Here is a 26,391-nt window from a genome sequence, read left to right on the forward strand (position 1 = left end):
TGAAACAACATCCAAAAACATACAAGGACATTTACGGAGAGGTCTGATGAGAGTGAGGTTCTAACTGGACTTCCCACCTCTAAATACACTGGATATTTTACAGAGTTTACAGGCAAATCCCACTGAGCACAATTTTGAATTATTTGACTTAATTCTCCCCTTGTTTGATTGACACCCTGAAAATAAACACATCTTGTATTTTTGCTATTATGCTATATGAACAATGGTGGCTGGTCTCAGCTGGCATCTGTGTAGAATACACTGGAAAAAAACTTAAAATATATAGGGTGGGTTTTCTCCTGAATTTGAGCAAACAAAAAGTTGAGTTGTCTCACTCAGCATTGCCAGAGATTGTTGAATTCAAGGTTGAAAAACATCTCACTCTCTCAAACTTCTCTCTCTCACCCTCACACATTTCAATGGAAAAATGGTGAAAGAGGCTCTTATAGGTAGTGCAAGAGCCCTTTTCACCAATGCAGCAGCAGCATCTTGGGGATCTCTACAGCTTAAGGTCTCCAATGCTTGCTCCAAGGCAAAATTATATTGCATGCACTAGAAAACCAAGAGCTTTAAAATAAGAGCAAAATCCCAACTGCTTTAGAAGATATAGGGCAAAAAAGACACTTCAAATCCTGTAACAGTGCACGTAGGGTTACACACACTTAAAATAGAACAATCTGGAACACAGCTGAGACGAACAGGTAAACATGACCTGATGTTCAGTGCCTTCCAAAAGCCAAACATTTAAAAGCAACGTGCTTGTAGATCTCAAAATTATGGTCTATTGAAAAGGCAGCCGACACTTACAAGTAAAAGCCAGTTTTTATCTATATCTATGTAGGTTATTATACTATGCACCTCACTGTAGTATCAGGGTACCTGAGCTTCTCCCATCTCTTGTTTCAGAAATTACCTTATCAAGCAGTTTGGTTTTTTTAATAATTCATCTCGGATGCCAGGCTATTTAAGTGCCCCACTCATTTTGGAAGCTATTGTGGTATAAAGATGGAGCTGAATCCAACATGTTCACCTGGTGTTGTGTTGTAATGATCAGTACTATGACTTCAAGGCAAGTACACAACTGTGAAAAACAGACACCCTGTGTTCCTCTCTGTATAGCTGACAAACAAACCCTTGTCTGCCCTCTCATTGCAATGTTTTCTGGGAGGATTATTACAAATGACCTTAACTGAGACTGTAATATATTTAAACTGCACTGGGCCCCTCTAATGGATTTCCTGAGTATCAAGCATTTAAAAGTTGTTCATGTTTTCCAATGCACTTAGTTTTTTCCACAGTCCAGGGCTAATAAATTACGCATGCAGCTTTAAAGAACCATTTGAGTGGGTGAAAGCCCAGCCTGTGATACCTTTGCAGTCCCATGCATCATAGAAGATCAGGGTTGGAAGGGACCTCAGGTGGTCATCTAGTCCAACCCCCTGCTCAAAGCAGGACCAATCCCCAATTTTTGCCCCAGATCCCAAATGGCCCCCTCAAGGATTGAACTCACAACCCTGGGTTTAGCAGGCCAATGCTCAAACCACTGAGCTATCACAGGCCTTACCTGCAGCATTGGTGCGTATGTAGACTATTTCACTCTTTGCTCCATGGATGTGGTGATTTTCCATCATTGTGAGAGTAACAGCCTTGACATAAATGGCATATTGAGTCCAAGGTTTCAGTCCTTGCAGTAAAATCCCAGGGTTGTTCTCTTTGTTTGGGGGCAGATCAACATCCACCATGTTCCAGCTATTAGAACCGCAAGCATCTTGGCCATCATACTCTGTCACATTCTTGAATGGTCTGAAATATTAAAAGAAATATTGTACTTTTACTTCCTCTTAAAAACACTCGAACTTTTATGGGAGAATCTCACATCAGCCTTTGTCCAATGAAACTAATATAAAAAGTTTATTTGCTTTTTTTGAAGAATAAAAGAGAATCCCAAAGCCTAGATTTGTCTTTTATTTCCAACTGCTATAAAACTAGGAGTTGGGATTTAGCTGCAGGATTTAGCCTCTGTAGTTACGGAGATGTCAGGAATCCAGGGAAATAGGTACTCATAGCTTACTTTCCCTTCCCACAAAAGGAAAGCTGTTGGATAATTTATCAGTGTGAACAATCATCTTCAATTCAACTACTTCCTGCCAAAGGAGAGATAATGTTTAACTGTTGTCAGCAAGTGAAACAGAAACAGACTTTCAGGGATAGGTCAATAAGCATTGGAGAGAAGAAGCCTGCTGGGGTATTAATTTATTATTTATAGAGCTCTATAAGGGTCCCTAGCATTATACAACGGGTAGACTGTGCCAAACAAATAGCCCCTTCCCCATATAATGGAATAATAAAAAGTCCTTATTTCTCCTTATATAAACACAATGAACCATAAAACAATAAAAAAATGCTAGTTTGTTATTATCTTGTGACAGTGGTAATAAACCAAAAGAACCAATCACATTCACATGAAGGTACAGAAGGAAACTCCTTGTACTCAATATAAAGGTGTTTGGTTACATAGCTGTAGATTAGTGTGTCAATTAAAACGTAAACAAGACTTGTTCTAAGAACACTGACTCTCAGTTGCCCTATCTTACTTTCAAAAACAGACAGTGAAATGTTTCTGACTTTATATTCACAGGTTATCTGGGCACAAATTCAACAGATGTGACTCAGAATAATTATAGACAATGGTTGAACGTTAGCCGCAAGAACCCAGATTTCGCTACACTTTGACTAGTAGCTCAGTAGCATACTGGCTGCTTTAGTTCTTGACATTATAGGCAAACAACCACATTTGGATCTGTAATTGGTACCTTTGATTGATTTTAAATTCTATTATTGGTACAACTATATACAAAGGTATTACTTTTACTTAATGGCTATTTAGCATGGACATGTCAATAGTGAAGGCATACCATGTTACAGACTCATATTGTGGTATTAATAGAATTCCTGCTTCATTTGCTCACAACTCAGCTCCAGGATGTTGAAGCAATCAGCCTGCTCACCGTGCTGTGTGTGCGCCTGTTACATCTCTCTCTTCTCAAATCAAAATCTCAATGCAGCTGACTGATTTAATATGTTTCCGGTTGGAAGTGTTTCTTGCTCACTCTAACTATTACTTCCACAGAGATGTAGAACAGCTCCGGACAGCAAAGAGAAAACCTGGTCTGAGATTAGAGATAGAATGGAGTAGGGAAAGGACTACAAAAAGGTAGGGTTAGACCCTTGAAGGGTGGTTGTTGTACCAAGAATTGCTAGTCAGCGTGGACACTGGCAATAGGTCCTCTTTAGAAAAGCTGCTTAGTGACAGATGAAATGGGAACACGGGTCAGAAAAATACTTGAATATGAAGGAGAAAGAGAAATGAGCCCAAGTCACCATTTGGATCCAAACACTTCGCAAAACACTGGAGCACAGGGGATGGAGAGCATGTGTTCATTCGGATTTCAGTTCTGGTTCAGGCCCATCTCCAATACAAAGGGGTTTGGTATGTGTGCATGTGGGGGGAGTGAGAAAGGATCTAACAAAGTCAGATCTAACAGATCCTAACAAAGTCAGTTCTCCGCTGCATCCTACCGCATTCCACCATCAGCAAACGCTGCAGCACTCTGTCCAGCCTAGAGAACCTAAATTACCCAGAGCCCAATTAGTTACAATACTGAAGCTCCAAACCAGACCTTCAAACTCTCTCTCCAATCCATGCTGCTGCCTAGCCAATGTCATGGCTGGGAGGAGAAAGAGCTAATTGGCATACAAGCACACGTATTATTTGGAGATTCCAATAAACACAGAAATGCACCCAGAAAATAGGCGAGCATTTGATATCACTTGGGATTTTTTAATTTGAAATTTTGGAGGGATGTGGGGGTGGAAGAGACAGAAAAGAGGTCCTAAACACCTCTACGTTAGCAGGCACTTTGGTCTAGTACATAGTATCAAAACAGAACCTTGCAAGAAAGGAGCACTCGAGAACAAAGTGAGTACACTGCACAGAATAAGTATTGCCCAAGGGACTTTGCTGACTCACTTTATTCTTTATTCAGCCAATAAACACAACGGTCAAGAGAGAAACCCTACCCACTGTGCCTGTTATTTCCTGAATGACATAATTAGTCTCAGAACACGTATACTCACGCCTCTTTGTAGTAAACAGTGAAGCTAATAAGATCTCTGTAATCTGGAGGGCGATACCGCTCCCAGGTGAGCTTAATCCGGTTCTTCAGGGTGGTGTTGGAGACAAAATTCAGAATGTGGCTTTCGCCTACAGCATAAACAAATGACAGTCAGTAACCATGGCAAAATTAGTTCAATTCACAACTTTGTTATTGGGTTTTGTTGTGTTTGTTAAAACTGTGTGCCTCAGTATTATCTAGTTTAGAGGTCTCGATCGCACTCATCACCACTGTACAGCAGGAACCTACTAGTTGCTACATATGGTCTATTTATTCCAAAGCACTTCGTGAGCATTCAGTAACTTTAGGATACATGGAAACACGTAAATTTACTTCTTAAAAATAAAACATTTTAAAGTGTGTGGTTAGAATGCTGGGAAAAGGTGCTCAGGATTCTCTCTGTGAATGGAAGTCCTGCTCATCTACAGGACCAATACAGTTAGCACTACAAGTTTCCATCTTCTATTTTGCTTATAAATTTAAGCACTGAGTTTAACTGAGCACTCTCTAGGGTAAAAGGAAAGATCAGCTTTTATGGCCCATGCAGTCCCTGGCAACTGCAGTAGTGTTTTTTGCATTCCTATTCATTAGGCCCTGGACTGAGAACTATTAAACTCATTTCATATACAGCACAACCATTTGATGGCAGCACTTTCCAGTCACTATACTACACTGGGCTGGATTTGAACCAGCAACTTGGAGATGAATAGCCATCCAGTCCTGAAACAAAACTGTTTTAAAAACGTAATTCTTGGACTGAGAATGTGTGTGTTAAGTGTCAACTGTGAGTGAGTTTTAACATCTTAGTAGAACTCTCTGAAAAATAAAGAGGTTTTCACCCTCATGTACGCTGGCACTAATGGTGCTAATATCTTTTCAAAGGCAATTTAGCTTTTGTTAATTCTCTCCTTTTTTCCCTTTTGAGAGTCAGAAAGCTTTTTGTAATAGTTTTAAGGAACAGGCAGTGGCTGGCACTGGCCTCATGGTAGTAGGGACTGGCTGTGCATCTGTAACTCCTCCAGAACTGTGAGCACTCAGTCTATTGAATGTAAGCACACTCCTTCCTTTGCACAACAAGGATCTGCACCATCTGCATTTATGCATCATGCCTAAAGAGACATTCAGCAGTGTATGTGTCCTAGTTTTGTAAACACTGTCCAGCACAAAGGGGTTTTACTTATAAACATGATATGCTTTAATTTACTCATTTCCAAGAACACCACGAACAACCTAACAGACAAGACATGTCATCAGCTGTAGGGGTCTTGGGGCAAAGCCAGGCCTGTAAGCCCTCTTTTCTTTGCAATCCTTAAAGGACAGATGGGATTTTATACTTGTAAATCTTGAATAGGTTTTGAAGATCATGCCCTTTGTGAATATGCTTCTGCACAGCCCAAAAACACAAACGCATTGTAACTCTGAAATATTGTAGAACTAACTGGAAATATTTCTCTCAAGTTATTCTCTGTTTGACACGGAAACAAATCACAGCAGATTTATTCTAATGAATATTTCTAGCAACTGACAAGCAGCAATCCACACCAGCAGAGGCCAGCCAGAAGTATGAAAATAAAACAACCTGTTTTGCACTAAAATAAAAAGGCACTGAAACAAAATTGCGCAGTTTTCTCAATACCAGGAAACTAAACAGACATTCCCCTCTCCCCCCTAATATTTATTATGTCATGGATCTGTCTTGCAAAGGAAGGGGTGGAAGCTCCATCCCTGAAGATTTTAAAAACCAGATTATACCACAAATAAGGAAAAAAAGATTACTTTGTGAAATATTGCGGTGTGGCAAAGCAATGGAATTGGGCATTCTCAAACTCTTTTGTAATGTGGACATTTTAAATTGTGTTCCCGTAGCGATAGCAATCGCTGTCAAAATCGGTATTAGGAAAACAATGCATTTTCTTCATCAGTGTAATTTAGCCAGCTGGGAATAGTCATCCATATGTGACCAGCCAGCTCTGCAGACCACCAGTAGACCAAGAACCGCAGTTTGGGAACCCCTGAATTAAAATGGACAATGTGTCTTTTAATCGCTAACTTCTCCATTCTGTGTTCTTCAATAGGATCGTGGGGTGATTGTCCTTATTTTTAGAGCTTGTATAAGGCCTCACTCCTATTTAATTCCACTTCTGAACTTTGACTTACAAGAGGCTCTCTCCCCATTGTTTCTTGGATTTATATCTCCTTTACTCTGCCGTCCCTTGGTTCCTGACACATCCTCCATGCGGTAAATCTCAGACACACACAGTTTGGGATTAAACGCAAAGTACATTTTCCCCTCTTTGATCGTCAGGTTGTGGTGGTTCCAGTCCCACAGCTGTTGCAGATTTTGGTTGTCCAGCACATAGAAAGAATAATTCCTACAAAGAGATTTTAAAAGGCAAAGTTAGTTTTACCAGCAGCTCATGGGTAGTTCCTGGCCAAACTAGCTGAACACGGGGGCAATTCCTATTGACATGAACTGATTACACCTGCCCAGTCGCTCTGCCTCCAAAGAGGAGAGCAAATGCTTCTTCCCCCTAGGAAGTGAGTTTCCCTTGAATTTTTCCACAGGGAAGAGGGGAAACAGCTGCAACACGGGACTTCCAGATTGCCACTGGTTGTAGACTTCCCTTACTCCAGTGTGGGTATGACAATGAAGTTTGTATGGAAGATGCTATACAAAATACAATGGTACACTATTTTATTCCTGTCCCACTACTTGACATACAACATTCAATACATGTCCCTTTGAAAGAGATCTCTATAATGTATTTTCCACGTTAACTGCTAATGAGATTTGACAGCCCTGCATATTGTATAGCAGAAAACGTGTGCTGTACTTTAACTCATCAAGGTAAGATGGAAAGGTAGAGAATGTGGCATCCTTTCTTGTGTTACTAAATTGTGTTACATGAGCTGAATGAGGAGTTTTCTTTGCCTAGAAGACAGTGTGTTGTAATTTATCTGTTGGTCCAATAAAAGTTATCACATATGCTCTACCAAGTACTCTGCCTCTCGTATACTACTGTCTGGGAATAAACGGTCACACTTATGTCACTCTTGCTCTGAGCACAGCACAAACCTTCACTGCTTTAAAAGCTCTGCACCGTCACAATCTGACCACCTGCTGCAGCCACTTTCTAACAGACAATGGGAGTCTATTCTCTCAGTGCACGAGTGGAGTTACATGCACACCTTAACTTTGATGAATACCGATGCAAGTTACTTGTGTGAATTCCACGCCAGGCTGAAATGGCAAGATGGGAACTTCAAGTATCCATGGCAGAAAAGAGCCTGCAGAACCATTTTCATTTTGAGGTTGGGAAAACTTTTGACACGGTCTCCCACAGTATTCTTGCCAGCAAGTTAAAGAAGTATGGGCTGGATGAATGGACTATAAGGTGGATGGAAAGTTGGCTAGATTGTCGGGCTCAACGGGTAGTGATCAATGGCTCCATGTCTAGTTGGCAGCCGGTATCAAGTGGAGTGCCCCAGGGTCAGTCCTGGGGCTGGTTTTGTTCAATATCTTCATAAATGATCTGGAGGATGGCGTGGATTGCACCCTCAGCAAGTCTGCAGATGACACTAAACTGGGAGGAGAGGTAGATATGCTGAAGGGTAGGGATAGGATACAGAGGGACCTAGACAAATTAGAGGATTGGGCCAAAAGAAATCTGATGAGGTTCAACAAGGACAAGTGCAGAGTCCTGCACTAAGGACGAAAGAATCCCATGCACCGCTACAGACTAGGGACCGAATGGCTAGGCAGCAGTTCTGCGGAAAAGGACCTAGAGGTTACAGTGGACGAGAAGCTGGATATGAGTCAACAGTGTGCCCTTGTTGCCAAGAAGGCCAATGGCATTTTGGGATGTACGCGTAGGGGCACTGCCAGCATATCGGGGGAAGTGATCGTTCCCCTCTATTCGACATTGCTGAGGCCTCATCTGGAGTACTGTGTCCAGTTTTGGGCCCCACACTACAAGAAGGATGTGGAAAAATTGGAAAGAGTCCAGCGGAGGGCAACAAAAATGATTAGGGGACTGGAACACATGAGTTATGAGGTGAGGCTGAGGGAACTGAGATTGTTTAGTCTGCAGAAGAGAAGAATGAGGGGGGATTTGATAGCTGCTTTCAACTACCTGAAAGGGGGTTCCAAAGAGGATGGATCTAGACTGTTCTCAATGGTAGCTGATGACAGAACAAGGAGTAGTGGTCTCAAGTTGCAGTAGGGGAGCTTTAGGTTGGATATTAGGAAAAACTTTTTCACTAGGAGGGTGGTGAAACACTGGAATGCGTTACCTAGGGAGGTGGTGGAATCTCCTTCCTGAGATATTTTTAAGGTCAGGCTTGACCAAGCCCTGGCTGGGATGATTTAGTTGGGGATTGGTCCTGCTTTAAGCAGGGGGTTGGACTAGATGACCTCCTGAGGTCCCTTCCAACCCTGATATTCTATTCTATGATTCTATGAAAGGAAAGGACTGGAGAGGGAATTAAGGGCATATCTAAATGATTATTGTAATATTAGGGAAATTTGCACCCATGTTAACTACACTGATGTAAACCCCGAATATAAATACACTACACCCTTGTGTTTTGTGCAAGCCCTGTTTGTTTTGCACGGGTGTGTCCCTATCAATGGAGTCAAAATTTATTTTTTCTCAAACACATTATGCAACATCAATTATGAGTTTCTGCAGGATAGTAACAGACTAACCATGGGTTTGATAGCAAATCAACACCATCATTTATAGTTTTCCTTCAGTATTGTTTCCTCCCATGTTACACAACAATGACACCTCAGAATACCCAATGAATCATCCATGACAATGGAATCGTTTGTTAACGGGGCTGCAAGCTCTTTGGGACAGGATTGCAGTTCTCTCTTGTGTTTTCTTCTTAGTGCCAAGTGCTCTTACAGTGCTATATAAAAACGAGAACAGCCTGCTCCTCCTACTTCCAAGTGTCCCCAAATACCTAGTACTTTATTTCGAACAAACCAAATACACCTGACACTGCTTTGGGTTGAGCAAAGTGAGTACAACTGCTTTCTGTTGACTAATACAGTTTAACTCACCCATATGCGCCATCTTCAAGTCATACTAAATATATTTTGCCAAGAGAACATCTTTTCCAAGCATTACGCAAAACTGCACTTAGAGTTCACCATGTGTACTGAGAGCCTGTGGATGGTTCAGACACTATTCTCTTTGCAGTCAATGAGCAAAAACTATGCTTGCAACTTCCTGAACCTCTTTAATGAGATGAAACATGCATTATCAATAGTCATGTGAATAAATAATGGCAGATGAGGTTGTTTTTTTAAGACAGACCTAAAGCAGGACTCAAATTAGATGCAGCTAGTACAATAAAGCACCTTCAAGGTTATTACAACAGGTTTTAATACAAGAGGTTTAATTGAAAACCTCCTATCACTTTGTGTTTAAAATACCAGAGACTTGACTAAATTTTCAAGACAATCAAGTGACTGGACAAAGTCAATCATTCTCGTTCGTACTTTAGATTACTGCAAAGAGGTCAAGAAACAGTTGGGACTAACTGTTAAAACGAGTATGTTAAAACCATTTGCACAAGTCTGAGTAGCAGTTTAAGGCAAACGAGTTCTACGGGTTTATATATACACTGCAAGTATAAATTAGTAGAAGCTATTCTGGCACCATCTGAGGCAGCAGGGAAACCACATTTTGAATATTGTATACAAGTCCAGTCACAGGATAGGTAAACCATTGCAGAAATGGAAAAGATGCTGAAGAGGGCAAAAAGCACACTCAGGGTTCTGGAGATACAAGTTATAAGTAACGATTATATCAGACTTTGGCCTTTACAGCTGTGGAGGAGGGGGGTGGAGGGAGGAAAGAAAATGTCAGGATGCCAAGGAAGATAGCACGGAAAGAATAAAAGAACCTCAACAGGAAAACAAACTTCTGCCAATCAGCTATTGAGATAGAAACTAACCGAAAGAGAAGAGGTTGGGGCCTGAAGGAGGACAGTCTAAACCAATGAGCAGAAGCTGCCTGTGGACCTTCAAGGCCCAGTTTTTATGGCAGGACTGAAAGAACGTGAACAGATGTTCATATCCCCTGCAGCACCCACATGGTAGTGTCATCACACAGCTGATGTGCAACCTTAAATCACAGGACACACTGATAACTGGGCAACTACTGGCTGAGTTTTTAAAACACATCACATTTTACATATTTATGTAGCTCCTGGGACTTTCACAGTGCTACATACATCTGCACTGAAATTTATAATGGTCCCTGTAAAAAAAAATGCAGCAGTAATTCTGCTGATCATTACTGGGCATCCCCCGCCTTCCTTTTTAGGATGATCTGAAAGGAAAGGATAGCGCCACAGTTCATTCTGGGAGAGGCAAGAACCCAGGTCAGCCTATTGCTAAGAGAGGGCAATGTGCAATTCAGAATGACCAGGAAAGGGAAGTGACCTCTACGGAATAGGAACAGGGACTGGCAGACTAAGGGCCAGTGCAGTGAGTGTGAGCAGCAGGCTCAAGCCAGCAGTCTGGGAGTTGACTGCAGAGGGAAGACCAGGCAACAGAATCTGACCAGCAGAGACCAGAAGAGAAGCCCCCTGGGGAGGCCCAGAGAAGAAGGTACTCCAACTACCAGGGCTAGGATGGGCAAAAAGCTCTTTAGCCCACTAATCACAGCCAATAAGGGAGAGAAGGGAACAAGGGATGGGAGGAGGTTCACACTGTATCTCGTCAGCGTCACAGCTGCCCCCACAGAGCGGGCCAATCACTTTATTCCTTGAGGGAAAAGTTGCTTATAAACATTAGCAGGAGAGCGGAATAATCCTTAGAAAATTTTTGGTTTGCTTTTTAAAAAAAGACTGGGGAGCATTTTGAAGCAAGGACTGTCTTTTAATGTGACACGAGAGCGCGAGCGCATGCGAGCACGGACGGTGTGTGTCTCTGCGTCCATGCAGTGCCTGCCCACTCGGGCCCAGATCCCTGACCAGGGGTTTTAGGCACCACCGCAATAGAATTATTGCGAAACAAACAAGCAAACAAATTAGGGAATGGCGTATAAAAGGCACCATCAGAAGACAGACATTTTTAAACTGGTTTACAAGCCATTCAAATTTAAATCAAACTCTCCCATAATTTTAGAATATTTCCCCCAACAAGCCACAGCATAACAAAACTTTAGAAATCAGCAAATAACCAATATAACAACAATTCTGGTACCTTCTCCTTTATTTCTACAGTATCTGCCTGATGGGACTTTCAAACAGAAAAATGGGGTTTATAATCAAAGCACCAACAGGCCCTTCATTATGCAGCACGGCTATAAATCCGTACACTGTAGATGGGCTAGAAGCAGCTCTACCAAGAACTGAGTCTCTGTTGGGAAATTCATACGGGAGAAACTAGAGATAGTGCTTTCTTGTGTTTAATTTAAAGTGTGGGTTTGGATGTACTGTGCCATGACACGACTTTACCCATGGCCGTCTTTGGGGTGTTTTGCTCTCCTCTAACTAGCAGGGGAATCAGTGGGGCACTTGAGCCCATATGTAAATTCAACCTGTCATGCCCCATTCTCTACCTCCCTTTTGAAGGGTCACTTATTTGTAGAAGTCTCTGAGAAAGCATCAGTTTCTTCATAATGTCTCTTTAAACTAAAACAAAGAGGAGAAACAACCCCTATAGGAGCCATATTTTTTTTTCTGTGCCATTGACCTATAAATAGGAGTAACGTCTAGAAATACCCCTTCTTCCATGGCATGAATGTATTTTGATGCAGTGCAATGGCCAGGCGGTTTCATTTTGAAGTTTAATATAACGTTAAGTGGTAAATGCAACTTTCACCTCTAGATGACCGTTGCCAGTTCAGCTAACCTGGCACTGATTGAAAGTTACCTAATGGCTGTTCAGCAGTCTAAGAAAAATGAACTGGGAGGGTCTTAGTGTCCATTTCTAAGTTGACAGGAGTCTACAAGCCACCATTGCAACTGGCACCCTTGATTGCAGCTTCAGGAGAAAAAAGGCCAGAGTCAACAAAAGGAGATTGCACTGCTCACTCCCTCATCCCCACAGGAGAAAGATAAAGGACACTGGAAGTGCACCAGGCTAGGCTCCCAACAAAAACCCCAGGGACCAGGTTCCCCCTGAACTCAGCACAGGGCTCTCCGCTGAGATAACCTGTGCCAATTTATGTAGTTAGTCCTGTAGCTCAAACTGAAGGTTCAGGGTTCAAACTCTATTAATGAGGCAGGATGGGGGAGCTGTTACAGCTGCCCATAGAATTTATTTTTACCTTTGAAATGACGTACAAAAAACTATGATCAAATAATCTTACTTAAGTTGGAAAGCCAAACTCTGAAAAGTAAGGAAATAATTTCAGTTGCCTGTGTAACCTTAATTCAGTCCCTTGGACATAAGTCGTATGACACAGTCTTTAATGACATGGTCACATACAATTTTGTCCATAGGACCCTGTCTCATTCAGTGCACAGGAGCGACAGTGCTAAGGGAATGAATCAGGGCAGTGTCGCATACGAAACCATTTGTAGGACTTTTTCTTCATTTGTGGCAGAAGCTGGAAGGTGTGTACCTACTGTAGTGCCAGGAGACAGCAGGTGAAAACCCACCCATAGCTAACAGCCTTCCCCTTCACCAAGAGGGAGGGGCTAGTGAACCCAGGCCACAAGTAATTGTGGGGGACAACAAATGAAAAAACAGGGGCAGGTGTGAAAGTCAGAAGGTGAAAATCAGGTGATCAGATGGGGACACTGAACAGAGAACCCCCAACAGCACCCACTGTTCCTCAAAGGCATCTAAAGAGTCAGTGGACTCAGAAGAACTCTGCTAGGAGGTGTGACTGGACAAGGAATAGAAATAAGTCCCTGCTTTTGCAGAGTAGCCTCCCCCCAATCCAACTTCCTCCTTCTGGTGTGATGGAGGGCCATCTTGGCCGGCTCCAGAAGGACGCTGAAGGGGAGGTCCTGAAACTTTGTGCAGCCATGGGAAGGGGGTACCAATACCAGGAAGTGCAGAGAAAACTGCAGCCAGAATCTCAGTAAGAGGTTCTGGAAGAGCGATTGTAACCTGATGCACTCTACCTAGATGTGTACCAGGGTCTCCCTCTAGCTGCAAAGACGACAGATGTTGGGGGAGTTTGTGAACTGTGCCAGGTACATTCCTGTGCTCCTGGCTCCATGAAGGAACTGCCAACTAATATACCCAAAAGACTGGGGGACCAGAGTGGATTATAGACTGTCCTACCAGCATTCCTTGCCCTCCTGAGGTGGCAACAGGTCCAGCTACCTGGTGTCGGGGCAGGTCACAAGGATGAGGAAGTGGATGGTGTGAAGCATGAGCGCATACAGATGTTTCCTGGGCATGGTTCAGAGGTGGACCAGCTGGATGGCATTCAGATGAGTTAGTTTGCATGACTGGTGCGGTCAAGGAGGTGCATGGGGCAGGAGCCCAATAACAAGTCCAGAGGGCTTGGGGGTGAGAGGGAGGCAGGGAGCACCGTCCCACAGGACCCGCTCTGGAAGGTGTGCAGTGAAAGTGGCAGAGGACAAAAGGATGATCTGGTGATTAAGACACATGAATGCCATAATGGAGAACTTGGTTCTAACCCTGTCTCAGTCAGAGGCTTCCTATGTGATTGACACCATAAATTTTGACAGGTGGCCTCTAACTGTGCATTCCTCATCTTCTAACTTCGGAGATCGAATCCTGGCTCTGCTACAGATTCACTATGTTCTCTCAGGCAAGTCTGTTTCAGTTTCCCCATTTGTTATAGGTGAATAATAAAGCTCATATTGTGCAGCAAAAGGGAAATTCACTGTTTATGAGGCCCTCAGATACTAGGGTGACAGGCACCCTTAGAGAAAAAACTATGAGGAAATGAATAATTGCAAGCTCTGTATGATGATGAGGGGAAAAGTCAGGGTTTACAAATTGAATGACAAGGATCAAAATTTGAACAGCTGCCCTTTTTTCCTCAGCACACACACAGAATGAGGGAGGGGGGAAAAAAGAGTCTGTGGTCACATAATTAAAGAATGTATCATAATGCATCTTACCTCAGCACAAGGGGGCCAAATTAAGGTTGCACAGGCAACCATGAAAGCGAGGAAACAATAAAAGGGCTTCACTTTGCAACCTTAATGTTCTTTCAATATAATTTTTTGTATGTATTATATGCAGTGCTGGCAGCGACTGCTATAGTTAGGGCAGTCTAACAATTCCCATTTTAAGACCCTATTTTCAATTTCTTTTAACATTGCCCAAATAGCTGTTTGGGCTGAAATTTTCATGCAGGGTTGTCTGCCTTAAGCTGAATATTTCTGAACAATTATCTTTCAGATTGCGACAGGGCCCCAAATGTGTAAGTACTTTGTAAACAGAGGAAGACCGTTCCTGACCCAAGCAGCACGCAATTGCACTAATTCCTTACTGTGGATCAGTTTTGCTTCCCACATGCACCCCTATTTTCCTCTCCTCTAAGTTGCACTGTTTGTTTTTCCATTGTGGAATCAGGCAGAGAGAATTAATAAAACCTGAATCATAGCACTGATGCTTCTTTCCTATCAGTTATGCTTGCTGACATACGAGATTCCATAAACACAATTACTCCTGAACTTGCTTACTAAAAGAAAGCAAAAACAAATTTATAATTGGAGTATCTGCTTGAGTATGCCACATCATAAGTATCTGAAAGAGCCTTGTTCTAGGCAAAGTGACAAGCCTCTTGGATTTGCAATTAGAAACATGTTTTTCCAAAGAGCCAAATGTTCTTACTGAAAAAGACAGCGTGCTTTTCAAGTGTAGAATGAAGAGCTGCCCTTTAACTTGCTCTGTCAGATGGTGGAATTTTAAGAATTTAAGACTGACCAAAAAGTAGCCTGAGAAAGAGAGGGAGGTTGTGAAGAATCCCTTATGCTGTAACTTTATCCTGTCAGGGCAGATAAATCAGAGACACACCACCTTTCCCATGACCTTCCCACCACCTTCTCCTAAATGATTTTCCAAAATCCTTATTTTACTGGATCTCTCATTAGCGAGGAAGGCTCAATTTCTTCTCCAGAGTGTTGTTCTGAACTTGGTAAGTTACTTAATTTGGGGAGAGAAAGGGAGTGCAGCAATTTCCCAGAGGAACATCATCCCACCTAAGCATCTCAAACTAAAGTTTTGCAGGAGCTAAACCTACCTCTGCTCTTTCAACACCTACCTTCAGGGGTGAGGATGGTGTAGGTGGTGTTTCAGATAGTAATTGCAGGATGTGCTATTAAAAGCATATTACACAGAATATTACAGAATTAATATTATTAACAGAATTAGGAAAAATCCACAATGTTTATCAGCAAACATTTCAGTGGCTCATGATTACTTTATAGGCTCATATTTTGTTTCTCTGGCTCTAGATAAGGAGAATTAGTTTCATGTGAGTATTTTGAGGCTAGCTCACTTATGAGCAGTTTCCTGCTACACAAGCTAGTTTCAGCCGCACTCCCTTATCTTGCAGTTAGTGACCTGTTATCTTCTTCCAACTGACATTCCATAGACCTCTCTTAAGGATACAACACTAATAAACTGCAATGCCAAAAGAGCAATGACTTCTGAAGATGTTCATTTCTGAATGCACTTGAGCATCAAAAAACAGAACATGTCTAATATAACAGAAAATGATGCTTACAAACGTACATCTCCCTAAAAAATCTCTCTACAAGAGAAAGCAGATAGCATAAATATATCTTTAAATACTTCATCCCACTACTTGCTTGCAAGAGGATCAAATGAATGATTGTACAATGGTTGTTCAGTAGGAGACAAATACTGCATATTAGTGGAGGTGAAGACTAAATAAATGATAACAAAATATTCATGGTAAGACTTATTTTCCAAGGCTTTCTGCTAAAGCAAAGCTGCCTCTACAAATATTAGTTCATTGTATTTGAACACTTACCCGTCCAACTGTTCCTCTCCCAAAATATATCGCAGATTCTTCAAGAAAGAGAGGGAGACTAGTGCATGGGAATGGCGGATCTTCACATACCCAGTTACTGTTTCTATCAGACCCATAAAATTCTCCAGCTCAGAAGCAATATTGTCTACATGAAAGAAAAGAAAATTATAGTTCATACATGTTGATCTCAGCATTTTGTTCAATGCATGGTTAGCATATCAGAATAAGTATTTATGACATTCACTGCTTTTGCAAACAAAATCAAGATTCATCTTGCTGGAGACCAGCACGTAGCGTTATTTACCTCTGCAGGCAGACAGGTGGAGCACAAAACAAAGCACTATCACAACTCCATCTGGAGCCTTCTCACTGATATGCTTTCCTTCGCTTGAGTATTCCACACAAGCGCCAATGCCAAATTCAGAGCTTTCAACAGCCAACCTTTTGGCAAGACTGAAGAGACTCATGTGCAGTTGTAAATTTAGGCATCTGTGAAACTGCAACTGCTGTTACTCTCGGTGACAGAGGTAAAGCTCATTCATTAGATCAGGCTGAAATGATCCACTGAAGAGCATGGCATCAGACTGGAGGTTAAGAGAAGCCCCACAGAGATCTAGTATTATTCTCAACTAACAGCAAGGACATTAATCTCCAAAGCATGGGACTGTCACTGGCAATTTAAAAAATAGAGTAGATATAACTACATCATTTAAAGAAAAGGAGGACTTGTGGCACCTTAGAGACTAACCAATTTATTTGAGCATGAGCTTTCGTGAGCTACAGCTCACTTCATCGGATGCATACTGTTTCCACGGTATGCATCCGATGAAGTGAGCTGTAGCTCACGAAAGCTCATGCTCAAATAAATTGGTTAGTCTCCAAGGTGCCACAAGTCCTCCTTTTCTTTTTGCGAATACAGACTAACACGGCTGTTACTCTGAAATACATCATTTAAGCATCATTTAAGCAGCCATTGCTCCTGGAATGCTGAAGGAATGAAGGTAAAGCCATAGCATCTTCATAGAATTAGGCTGACTCAGAGTCAGGTTTTCTGCAGCTTGTATAATAGTTACAAGGGTAGTTGTGTAGGAGGCACTCTCCAAAATGGGCAAGGACCGTGGAAGCCAGGTGTTTGCTCTTTGTGCAGGACACTAACGTTTAATTCAGCTCTGTGTGCACAGCAGTACAGCCTGGATATCATGTGGCCAGTTAATCACCTGAAATAACTTGGGAGGGTTTAGATTAGGAATACTCTTCAATTCTTTGAGATAATATCTAAGCATTAAACTAGATACAGCTTGCGTCACTGCGTCACAGGAATAAAATCAATTACTTTAGAGAGTGGGTGAGCTGAATGGGTTAACTTAAATAAAAGTTCTTCAGACCATCTCCCTGCAAAAGTTAAGATTCTACTTAAACATGTGAAACACATAATTAAAACAATTCACATACAACTGTTTCCAACCCCCTTGGTTATTAGGAGCAACCCTGGTATTCATAGGCAATTCAATCTATCTAGCACAGGCACAAAAATTCAAGGCACTCCACCCCACACACTCCTTTGAATGCATAGGGAGGTATATTTCAAACCACCAAGTTTACAATGATTTTTAAAGCTCAGCATCCGTTGGAATTTTCCCAGCTGATGAATCACTGCTTTGACAAATCGTATCCAGAGTTCATTTACGTTAGGACATGTACCAGATATGACCAACACAGTAATAACGAGTGTTGGGCAGAGCAGTGTTAGAACTTAAACAGGGGTTTTCATTATCTCATGCACGAGGAGAGCTTTGCCACTGGCTAAATACCTGGTCTACAGACATGCCAGAGAACGCTGCCATGTTGAGGATTCCAGCAGAAATCCTTAACGCAGCAGGAGCGCCATTAAAAAGCAAACAATCCTCTTGAAGACCCTGCTTAGGGTTTTTTTTTTTGTGGGTATTGATACACTCGAAGAGCAAATCAAAAGTTAAAGGACCCTCATCGAAGACTCCACTCAGGAGGAACGTTACTTACTCCCACGGCGGATGTTAATAAGCAGATTCCCCTTGAGGACGGTGCATCCCTGCAACATCTGTGCTGATGTGACAGAATCAATGGTCTTTGTTTTCTCTTCCTCACAGATTTTTGGACAAGGCCCTTCGCAGGGGCTGCAGAACATACTGTTGAGAAGGAAAGGAGACCAGAAATAAACAAAAACACATGGTTCTCAATCCACAACAGACTGCTGCTGCTGCATTGTTTGGAAAGCAAGAACTTCTCTATCTGCAACCTAACAAAACACAAATCTCTCAAACTGGGAGGAAAGTTGCCATTTTTCAGAAGAGGCCCAGCAGAAAAGCAAATATCTCATGCACCCAGGACTCCATGGGTTCTATGAGCAGATATGACCCTCATATATAAGGGCCCTAGGGAAAATGGTTATTAGAGAAATCTCCTAATGAGGTTATTGTCCTAATAAAACGGTGTCACAATTTGTATTTTAAAGGTGGTATCAAAGGACTGGAAAAACTGCTGTAAGGTGCAACTGAGCACAAAACAGAAACCTCAATCTCATCACTCTATCAGTTGCATAGAATACGTTATTCCTAGTCACTTCCTGTCCTAAACTGTTGTGTAGAGTTAATTTTACAAGTCCCATGGCCACTGTGACACTATGGGATTGTTCTTCCTTCCAGATAAAATATAACCATCATTCCTTTGTTTTATTTCACCACTTTTCCATCTTGCACTTGTACTGGTGATTTTTAACTTATATTCACATTATACCTTTGTTGTTTTGTTCTGGTTTTTTTTTTGGGGGGGGGGGAGGGGAGAACAGACGACAAGCAAAGGGAAAAAGAAAAGGATACTTGTGGCACCTTAGAGACTAACAAATTTATTAGAGCATAAGCTTTCGTGATCTACAGCTCAACCCCAGCTCTGAAAAGGAAGGCCATTGACAGCACACTGGTAAACATGGATTTGTTATTCGTTAACTAAAGGGTAACTGAACCCACTTTCTTCTTCAGCTTGGAGAAACATGTGCACTGATGTAATGGAAGAAAGGAGCTTTCATTTCTTAGTCATGAGCTCCTATTTCAAATGCTACAGAATAATGTGCTTAAGAGCTGAAGACATGCAAGAGGCATTCAACTAAGGGTACAAAGAATGCTAGAAACACCTCATTTGCAACTGTTGGTTAATACCAGCTCTGGGAAACTGGGGGACAAAACATTCACTGGCCTTGAGTTATGCCTTTCCGCCTTTGCAGCTGAACACAAAACTATGATAAGATAAGCTGTGTCTATACTGTTTTATGAGAGTGTTTTTAAACAGCCACTACTAGAAGCTCAGGCCAGACAACAGGAAACAGTTTCTCAGGTAAACATCTGGCTTCAAGCTAGCAAAGAGTAATACTGTTTGCATCTAAATGGGAACTGGAAATTTTCCTAGGAAGATGTTTGTTTGGACGATACTCTCTCGTTCTCTAGCTTTATAAAGCAAAGAGTGGAGATTTCAACCCCTTGAACAAAACTAACCTGCACAAATAAGGTAAAACTATGATACAGACCATTTATATGGAGACATTTTTCAATGCAGTACTAAGAATTCCTCTATATTAGCAATTGCTAGGAAATAACTGTTCTTAGTGCCATTGGGTGGGCAACTAAGATTGTTGCCTTGCCCACTGACAAAGTGAGCAAACCAACAACATATCTATCACTCCAAGTTCTTTAAATTCCAGGAATATGACTAACAAAAATCAGAGTAATATTCCTGTAAAACAAACAGTTCCCCACAACAGTCAGTCAAAAATACCAAATTTCACGGCCATGAAAAATATGTCAAGGACTGTGAAATCAGACCTCCCCTATGAAATCGAGCTATTGGAGGGGAGGAGACAGGGTAGGGCTGGGTGCGCCCCAGCTAGGGTGTCTACCGTGCACTGAGATCCAGCTGCTAGTCCTGGCCATGCTGGAGAGGGACAGGATTTCCTCTTCCCCTGCATGGTCACTCTTGGGGCGAGCTCAGAGGTTCCCAGAGGTGGGGATGTGTCTCATCTCCCCCGTGCTGCTGGGAGTGCCCCAGCCAGGGCTCCTAGCTGCTCGTCCCGCCTGGGCTGGAGAGGGACAGGACCTTCCTCTTCCCCTGCACAGCTGCTTTGGGAAGAGGGGGCGGGGGCAATCAGATCCACCTTTGGCTATCTCCCCCAGCTGCAGGAAGCTCAGCTCTGGAGGCAGCAGAGAAATGAGTGTGGCAATGCTGCAACCTGCAGTAACAGCTTTGCAACCCCAATGATCCCCTTTTGGGTTGGGACCCCCACGGTTACATCATCATGAAACTGCAAATATAAACATCTGAAAATGTGAAACTGACTAATTTAAAATTCTGGGGCCATGAAATTGACCAAAATGGACCTTGAATTTGGTAGCGCCCTAGTCATAAAATAGCATGGCATCTACTGTATTAGTTCTCTGAACTGAGGTAGTGTTGGCATTTTCCAGGAAAAACACTGTGAACCAGAAAACGCAGAGACCTAAAGGCTGCAATGAACGTGACTGTACATAAGAGACGTGCACAGAAGAGTCAGAATGTCAGTGAACAACCAGTTAACATGAGAAACAAAACTACTTTTACAATCTGCTCTGTGTGGCAATGCTCTCCAAGAGCAGAATCTCCTTTCCGTTGATTAATGGCATCTCTTCAGCATCTCCATCCCACCCACCTTATTACCATTTTCACTGGGCTATTGTCTAGTTTAAAGGCCTCATCCTAATGGTGTTGACCACACTCTATCTCCACTGATCCCAGCGGGAGACCAAGATTCTCAGCACCACCTGGGATCAGGCCCGTAGACAGTTAATGCCATGGAACTGGGGGATTATCTTTCTAAAACCACACAGGGAATTATATGAATAATAATGCAAGCTTGTGTATTCCCTTTACCTTTGGCTCCCGTTGCGTATGAATCCAGAAGGACATTCTGCCATGCACTCGTCATTGTGGATCACAAACTTCTCATAGTCACTGATCTCTGTAGCAGGGACTTTGGAACAGAAGTCTCTAGTTACGCAGCGCCAGCCTTCAAACTTGTAGGTGTTCGGTGGGCAGGTGGGCACGCAGATTCCTTCGTAGTAATAATTGCGGCAGGCCACACAAGCCGTGTTGTTATCGGGCGCAGTGCAGCTCCCCAAGCACTCGGGATGGCAACATTCATTTTGGTCTGTGCAAGCCCGTTTGCCACAAGCGCTGGGGCACACTGCAAAGAAAGAGTAAGGGAAGATTGAACAACTGGCCTTTTAAAAATATAGAGAGATTAAAAGCAGCAATGTAAACACTCTGTGAGCTCATATCCCCTTGGGTCTAGAGCAACCCTTGAAAACTTTGACACTTGGGAGGCTGGCAAAGTAAATTTCATTTTCTCAGAGTTTTCAAGTCGCCTGGAGATATCTTTCTCCCAGATTTACATTAAAATATGAGCCAGTGAAGTAATGAGGAAAACTGTTGAAAGCAATGTCAACATAAGGATAACAGAAACAACTGAGGACTGGAACCCATTTGATAGCCCTGGTATTATGGTTACATTTTTGAGTGCTGACTTATTGTTTTTGAGAGGGTTTTTTGTCTTTCCAATTTGTATTTCAAACTGGTCTTTTATTGGCAACAAAAAAGCTCCCTTTAAACAACTTAATTACATTCGTACAATAATGCACTGCGATACTGCAGCACTCATGGCTAGGTTGACCCCACTGTAGCATCCCAATGTTGCTTATGTATGCAGAATTGGATTTAATAAAGTACAGATGCTACACATCATATATGGTGGACTCACAAACTTCTTATTTTTCCCCTGAAGAGAGTACACTTCCACCCTATCTACAAATATCGGACTAGTAGGACATAAATTCGCGAAAAGCATATTTATTTAAAAACTCATTAATCTGCAGGTGTGGGCACTGGGTTTGGAAAAAATGAACAAAGAGCAGGATCTTCAAGAGACAGCCTTACTATTGTTACATCAAAAGAAGCAGCAGCATTTATATTTATGTAACAACAACACTTTGATTACAATGTTTTATGGCCTTTAAGCCAGGCTAGCTACATGCCAGGGGCTCTGTAAACAAACACAAGATAGGAAATCTGGTTTTCATTAGGTAACTGTTTTCCACTTGCTAACTTAGCTAAAAAACAGTATCAGGAACAGCAGCATAAAACAAAAGTTTCAGTAGTAGGACTGCAGTGGAACCCAAGCAAATCAAGACAAGAAACTTTAACCAAACTACATGACTAGAAAGAGTACAACCAGACACGCAGAGAACACTGTCCGTGAACAAGGATGCAGCATCCACCCAACAACAGATACGGAGAAATTCCCAAGATGATGTACCAGATTCTACTCCATCCTGTATATTTCTCTTTTCCCCTCCCTCAAATCTGCTGCACATTCTGCTTGGCTGTAAATTAAACTACAGTTTATTTAGGAAGAGAAAACTACATTCAACCCATGCAGGATAGTTCAGAATTTATTTTTTCCTAGAGCTTTGCACACAACATGATCTGTGAAACTTTATCGGCAAATTTTCAGCTTACAAATAAAGATGTTTTACCATATTGAAAAATGTCTGAACCCAAGAGGTGATCTCACTCTTCGATTGTATGTACTTTGGGATAAGAGGCCGCGTTTTCCAATGTGTTTGTACAGAACCCACCACAACAGAGCCCAATCATAACTGGAGCCACTGGGCACAACTATAATATAAATAACAAACAACAATACAAAATAAAAATTTGTTGCACAACCCCTCACTTATTTCTTCAGGATTTAGACACTGTATGCCAAGCCTTGGCTATGACAGAATACGTACTGTCAGCTTTAATGTACGGTTCTACTCTGAAAAGTTTATCTGTAATAGTGGCATTGTGGGATCCCATGTTTATACTCTCAATGGTCTCTGCATGAAATATGCTCGAGTTTACAGATTTTTTTTCCCCCCCTAATTGCCAGACCTAAACATTTAGCCTGGGATCCAAGGGCCAAGCTGGGTTCTTTCTAGTTCACGAATTAGCAGCAGGAATACTGATTCTTCAGGGAAAATTCTATCCTCACTTATTACCAGTGCAACCTCGGGGCCTGTCTACACTAGCACTCTACAGCGCTGCAACTTTCTTGCTCAGGGGTGTGAAAAAACACCTCCCCTGAGTGCAGCAAGTTTCAGCCCTGTAAAGGGCCCGCACAGACAAGGCACCCTCACTGGGAGCGGCCCCCTCCCCACGCCCTGGAGGTGGGGTTTTTTTTAAGAGCACTGGGAGAGCTCTCTCCCAGCGCTCTGGTGCAACCACACAAGCCACGTTAAAGCACTGCCAGTGTAGACTAGCCCCCTCGTCTTCAAGTCATGCCCTCTGTAATACCCATTGCTTTCCATGGGTTTCCAAAGGAGAAATGAATGGGAACTTAGTAAACTTGCCGGTGACGCTCAGCATCAGACAGAGCTCTCACCTGCACAACGGCTCTGCAGTGCTAACAGGAATAAAACACAGTAAGAATGTATTTTAGTCGCTACGCAGGCAGGCAGGCCTCAAGACATACAGAGAGAGGTGTCATTTTTACAGTCACTTTTAGAAGTTTAAAAAAAAAGACTTCAGTACAAACATCACTGGTATTTATAAGGAAAATGCTGATGGGGTCTTCACTGCAGGGGAGCTTGTGGACACCACCACCATTAGCATAAGAAAGCTGACTATGAATGTCTCAATGGAAGGTTTCAGAGTAACAGCCGTGTTAGTCTGTATTCGCAAAAAGAAAAGGAGTACTTGTGGTACCTTAGAGACTAACCAGTTTATTTGAGCATAAGCTTTCGTGAGCTACAGCTCACTTCATTGGAAGGTACTCCTTAAGATGGTATTTCAATTCTGCCTAAATTACACTGTAAAAGGGAACTTCGATTCTGTATATGCAATATTTCTGACTCCAGACCAAAATGTATCCCACAATAGATTCCTCTTAAAAGAAAGGACAGCGATGAAGAGACCATTATTGATAAATGATGCAAAACCTTTTAATACACCTAAATATGTATTTTCTGCAGGAAAGACCAATAAAATAATTGCCTTACACTAAAAGGTAAAAACAAGAAATAAAAAAAATTACTACCTGTGTACACTGACTGTAGATGAATGATATATAGCAGAACCTCAGGGTTACGAACCCCTTGGGAATGGAGGTTGTTCAGAACTCTGAAATGTTCGTAACTCTGAACAAAATGTTATGGTTGTTCTTTCAAAAGTTTACAACTGAACAGTGACTTAACACAGCTTTGAAACTTTACTATGTAGAAGAAACATGCTACTTTCCTTTTTTTTTTTACAAAAAGAAAAGGAGTACTTGTGGCACCTTAGAGACTAACCAATTTATTTGAGCATGAGCTTTCGTGAGCTACAGCTCACTTCATCAGATGTTAGTAGTTTATGTTTAACACAGCACTGTACTGTATTTGCTTCCCCCCACCCAATTGCTGCTGCTGCTGCCTGATTGCGTACTTTTAGTTCCAAAGGAGGTGTGTGGTTGACTGGTCAGTTCATAACTCTGAGGTACTACTGTAACTTGAACAAGGATAAAAGCCTGTGGTTTCTGGAGTGGTGTAAATGCAACACCGATGCCAGCCTTGTTTGAGACTGCTGTAAACTGTGCCTCATTTTAATGTATAAAAATATTAAGAATATTCAGGATTATTGAGGGAGTTCTTGAAAAACCCCAGGCCATATGGCTCATCAGCAGATGGAATGCTGTTCAGCGTGGGTGCCAAAACTTAGATTTAGTGTGTTAACTTGATTTCCAGTTCACAGTCCTGCTAAGAAAAAACGCCTCCATGACCAAAGTTCATGATTAGATTTATCAAAGCAGAGCCACGTGATTTTTGTTCTTAATTGGACGGAGACATTTACCAAAAACGAAGGCTGTTGCATAAACAGTGCAGATAAATATAGTATAAAGAGGTCTAAATTATTTCACTCCAGGGGAAGGACCTTTTCATTTCCTCAATTCTTCTGTCATTCATGGATAAACTGGCATATGAACAGGATTCCCCCCACATCTCATAGCTGATCCACCGAACCTTATCAATGAAGGCGATAGTTGAAGCATGCAAAACCACACAAATGTACAAGACAAAGATGTAAATAGTAACACGGGTATACAAAGCTATGTTATACTATTTTTTATTCTGACAGTGTTTGTTAAAAAGTTGGTTTTGTTTAAAAAGCAAGTTTTTCAAACTTAACATGACTGGGAAGAAAAATATAGTAAAATGTTAACTAAAATTACAAGTTTTTCAAGACCAATTTGTCAGATGGCCAGAAAGCTACGATGCCATAACCAAGAGGGCAACTTTGGCTAAAAGCCCATCCTAATTCAGTGGTGAAAAGAATGCAGCAATTAGAAACAAAAAAATACAACTGGGGGAAAAGAAGGAAAGGGATAGCATTCAATATTAACTGATGAGAGAACCTAAAGACATCAGGGAAAAATCCATGGCTGGCAGGATGAAGGACAATAAAAAAAGAGGGTTTGTTGTTTGTTTTTTTAAAGTATATTGGGAACAAAAGCTGTAGCAATGTAGGGTGACCAGATGTCCCGATTTTATAGGGACAGTCCTGATATTTGGGGCTTTTTCTTATATAGGTCCTATTATCCCCCACCCCCATCCCGATTTTTCACCCTTGCTATCTGGTCACCCTATAGCAGTGTTTCCCAAACTTGGGACGCCGCTTGTTCAGTCCCTCGGCCCACACTGCTTCCCGCAGCCCCCATTGGCCGGGCACAGCGAACCATGGCCAGTGGGAGCTGCGATCAGCCGAACCTGTGGACACGGCAGGTAAACAAACCGGCCTGGCCCGCCAGGGGCTTATGCTGACTGGCCGCGTGCCAAAAATTGCCGATCCCTGGTATAGTCCCAGTAGCTGGAGATGGCAAAATTATTGTTAATGATACATAAAAGGAAGAGATGTTCCATAAATATTTGTGTTTTGTATTTGGAAAAAAGGAGGAGAAAATACTTGGATCACATGAGGATGAAGTGCTTTCCAGTCCATTAGTAACTAAGGAGAACTTAAACAACATCTGCTAAATATAAGCACTGTTAAATCAGCAGTCCCGGACACTTGCACACAAGATTACTAAAAGAGTTGGCTAAGGAGAATTCTGGCCAGCTGATATTAATTTATAATAAATATTGGAATACCAGGGAAATTAAAGATGATGGGAAAAGGGCTAATGTTGT

At 42.0% G+C, this 26,391-nt stretch overlaps 1 protein-coding gene across 5 annotated transcripts in view; it reads right to left on the reverse strand.

The window, feature by feature from the left end:
* The window catches only part of IGF1R (insulin like growth factor 1 receptor), a 309,308-nt gene that overhangs the window by 66,612 nt on the left and 216,305 nt on the right, over nt 1–26,391 (reverse strand). For all 5 annotated transcript variants that reach the window (XM_073304258.2, XM_073304254.2, XM_073304257.2 and 2 more), the window contains 6 exons: nt 21,062–21,374; nt 18,149–18,294; nt 16,130–16,274; nt 6,333–6,547; nt 4,138–4,264; nt 1,565–1,803 (listed from right to left, as the gene is read on the reverse strand). In XM_073304258.2, the coding sequence (XP_073160359.1) occupies nt 1,565–1,803; nt 4,138–4,264; nt 6,333–6,547; nt 16,130–16,274; nt 18,149–18,294; nt 21,062–21,374 (1,185 nt within the window). The remainder of the gene's footprint in view (nt 1–1,564; nt 1,804–4,137; nt 4,265–6,332; nt 6,548–16,129; nt 16,275–18,148; nt 18,295–21,061; nt 21,375–26,391) is intronic.

This window comes from Lepidochelys kempii, chromosome 10 (assembly GCF_965140285.1).
Source record: "Lepidochelys kempii isolate rLepKem1 chromosome 10, rLepKem1.hap1, whole genome shotgun sequence".
NCBI classification, from domain to species: domain Eukaryota; kingdom Metazoa; phylum Chordata; order Testudines; family Cheloniidae; genus Lepidochelys; species Lepidochelys kempii.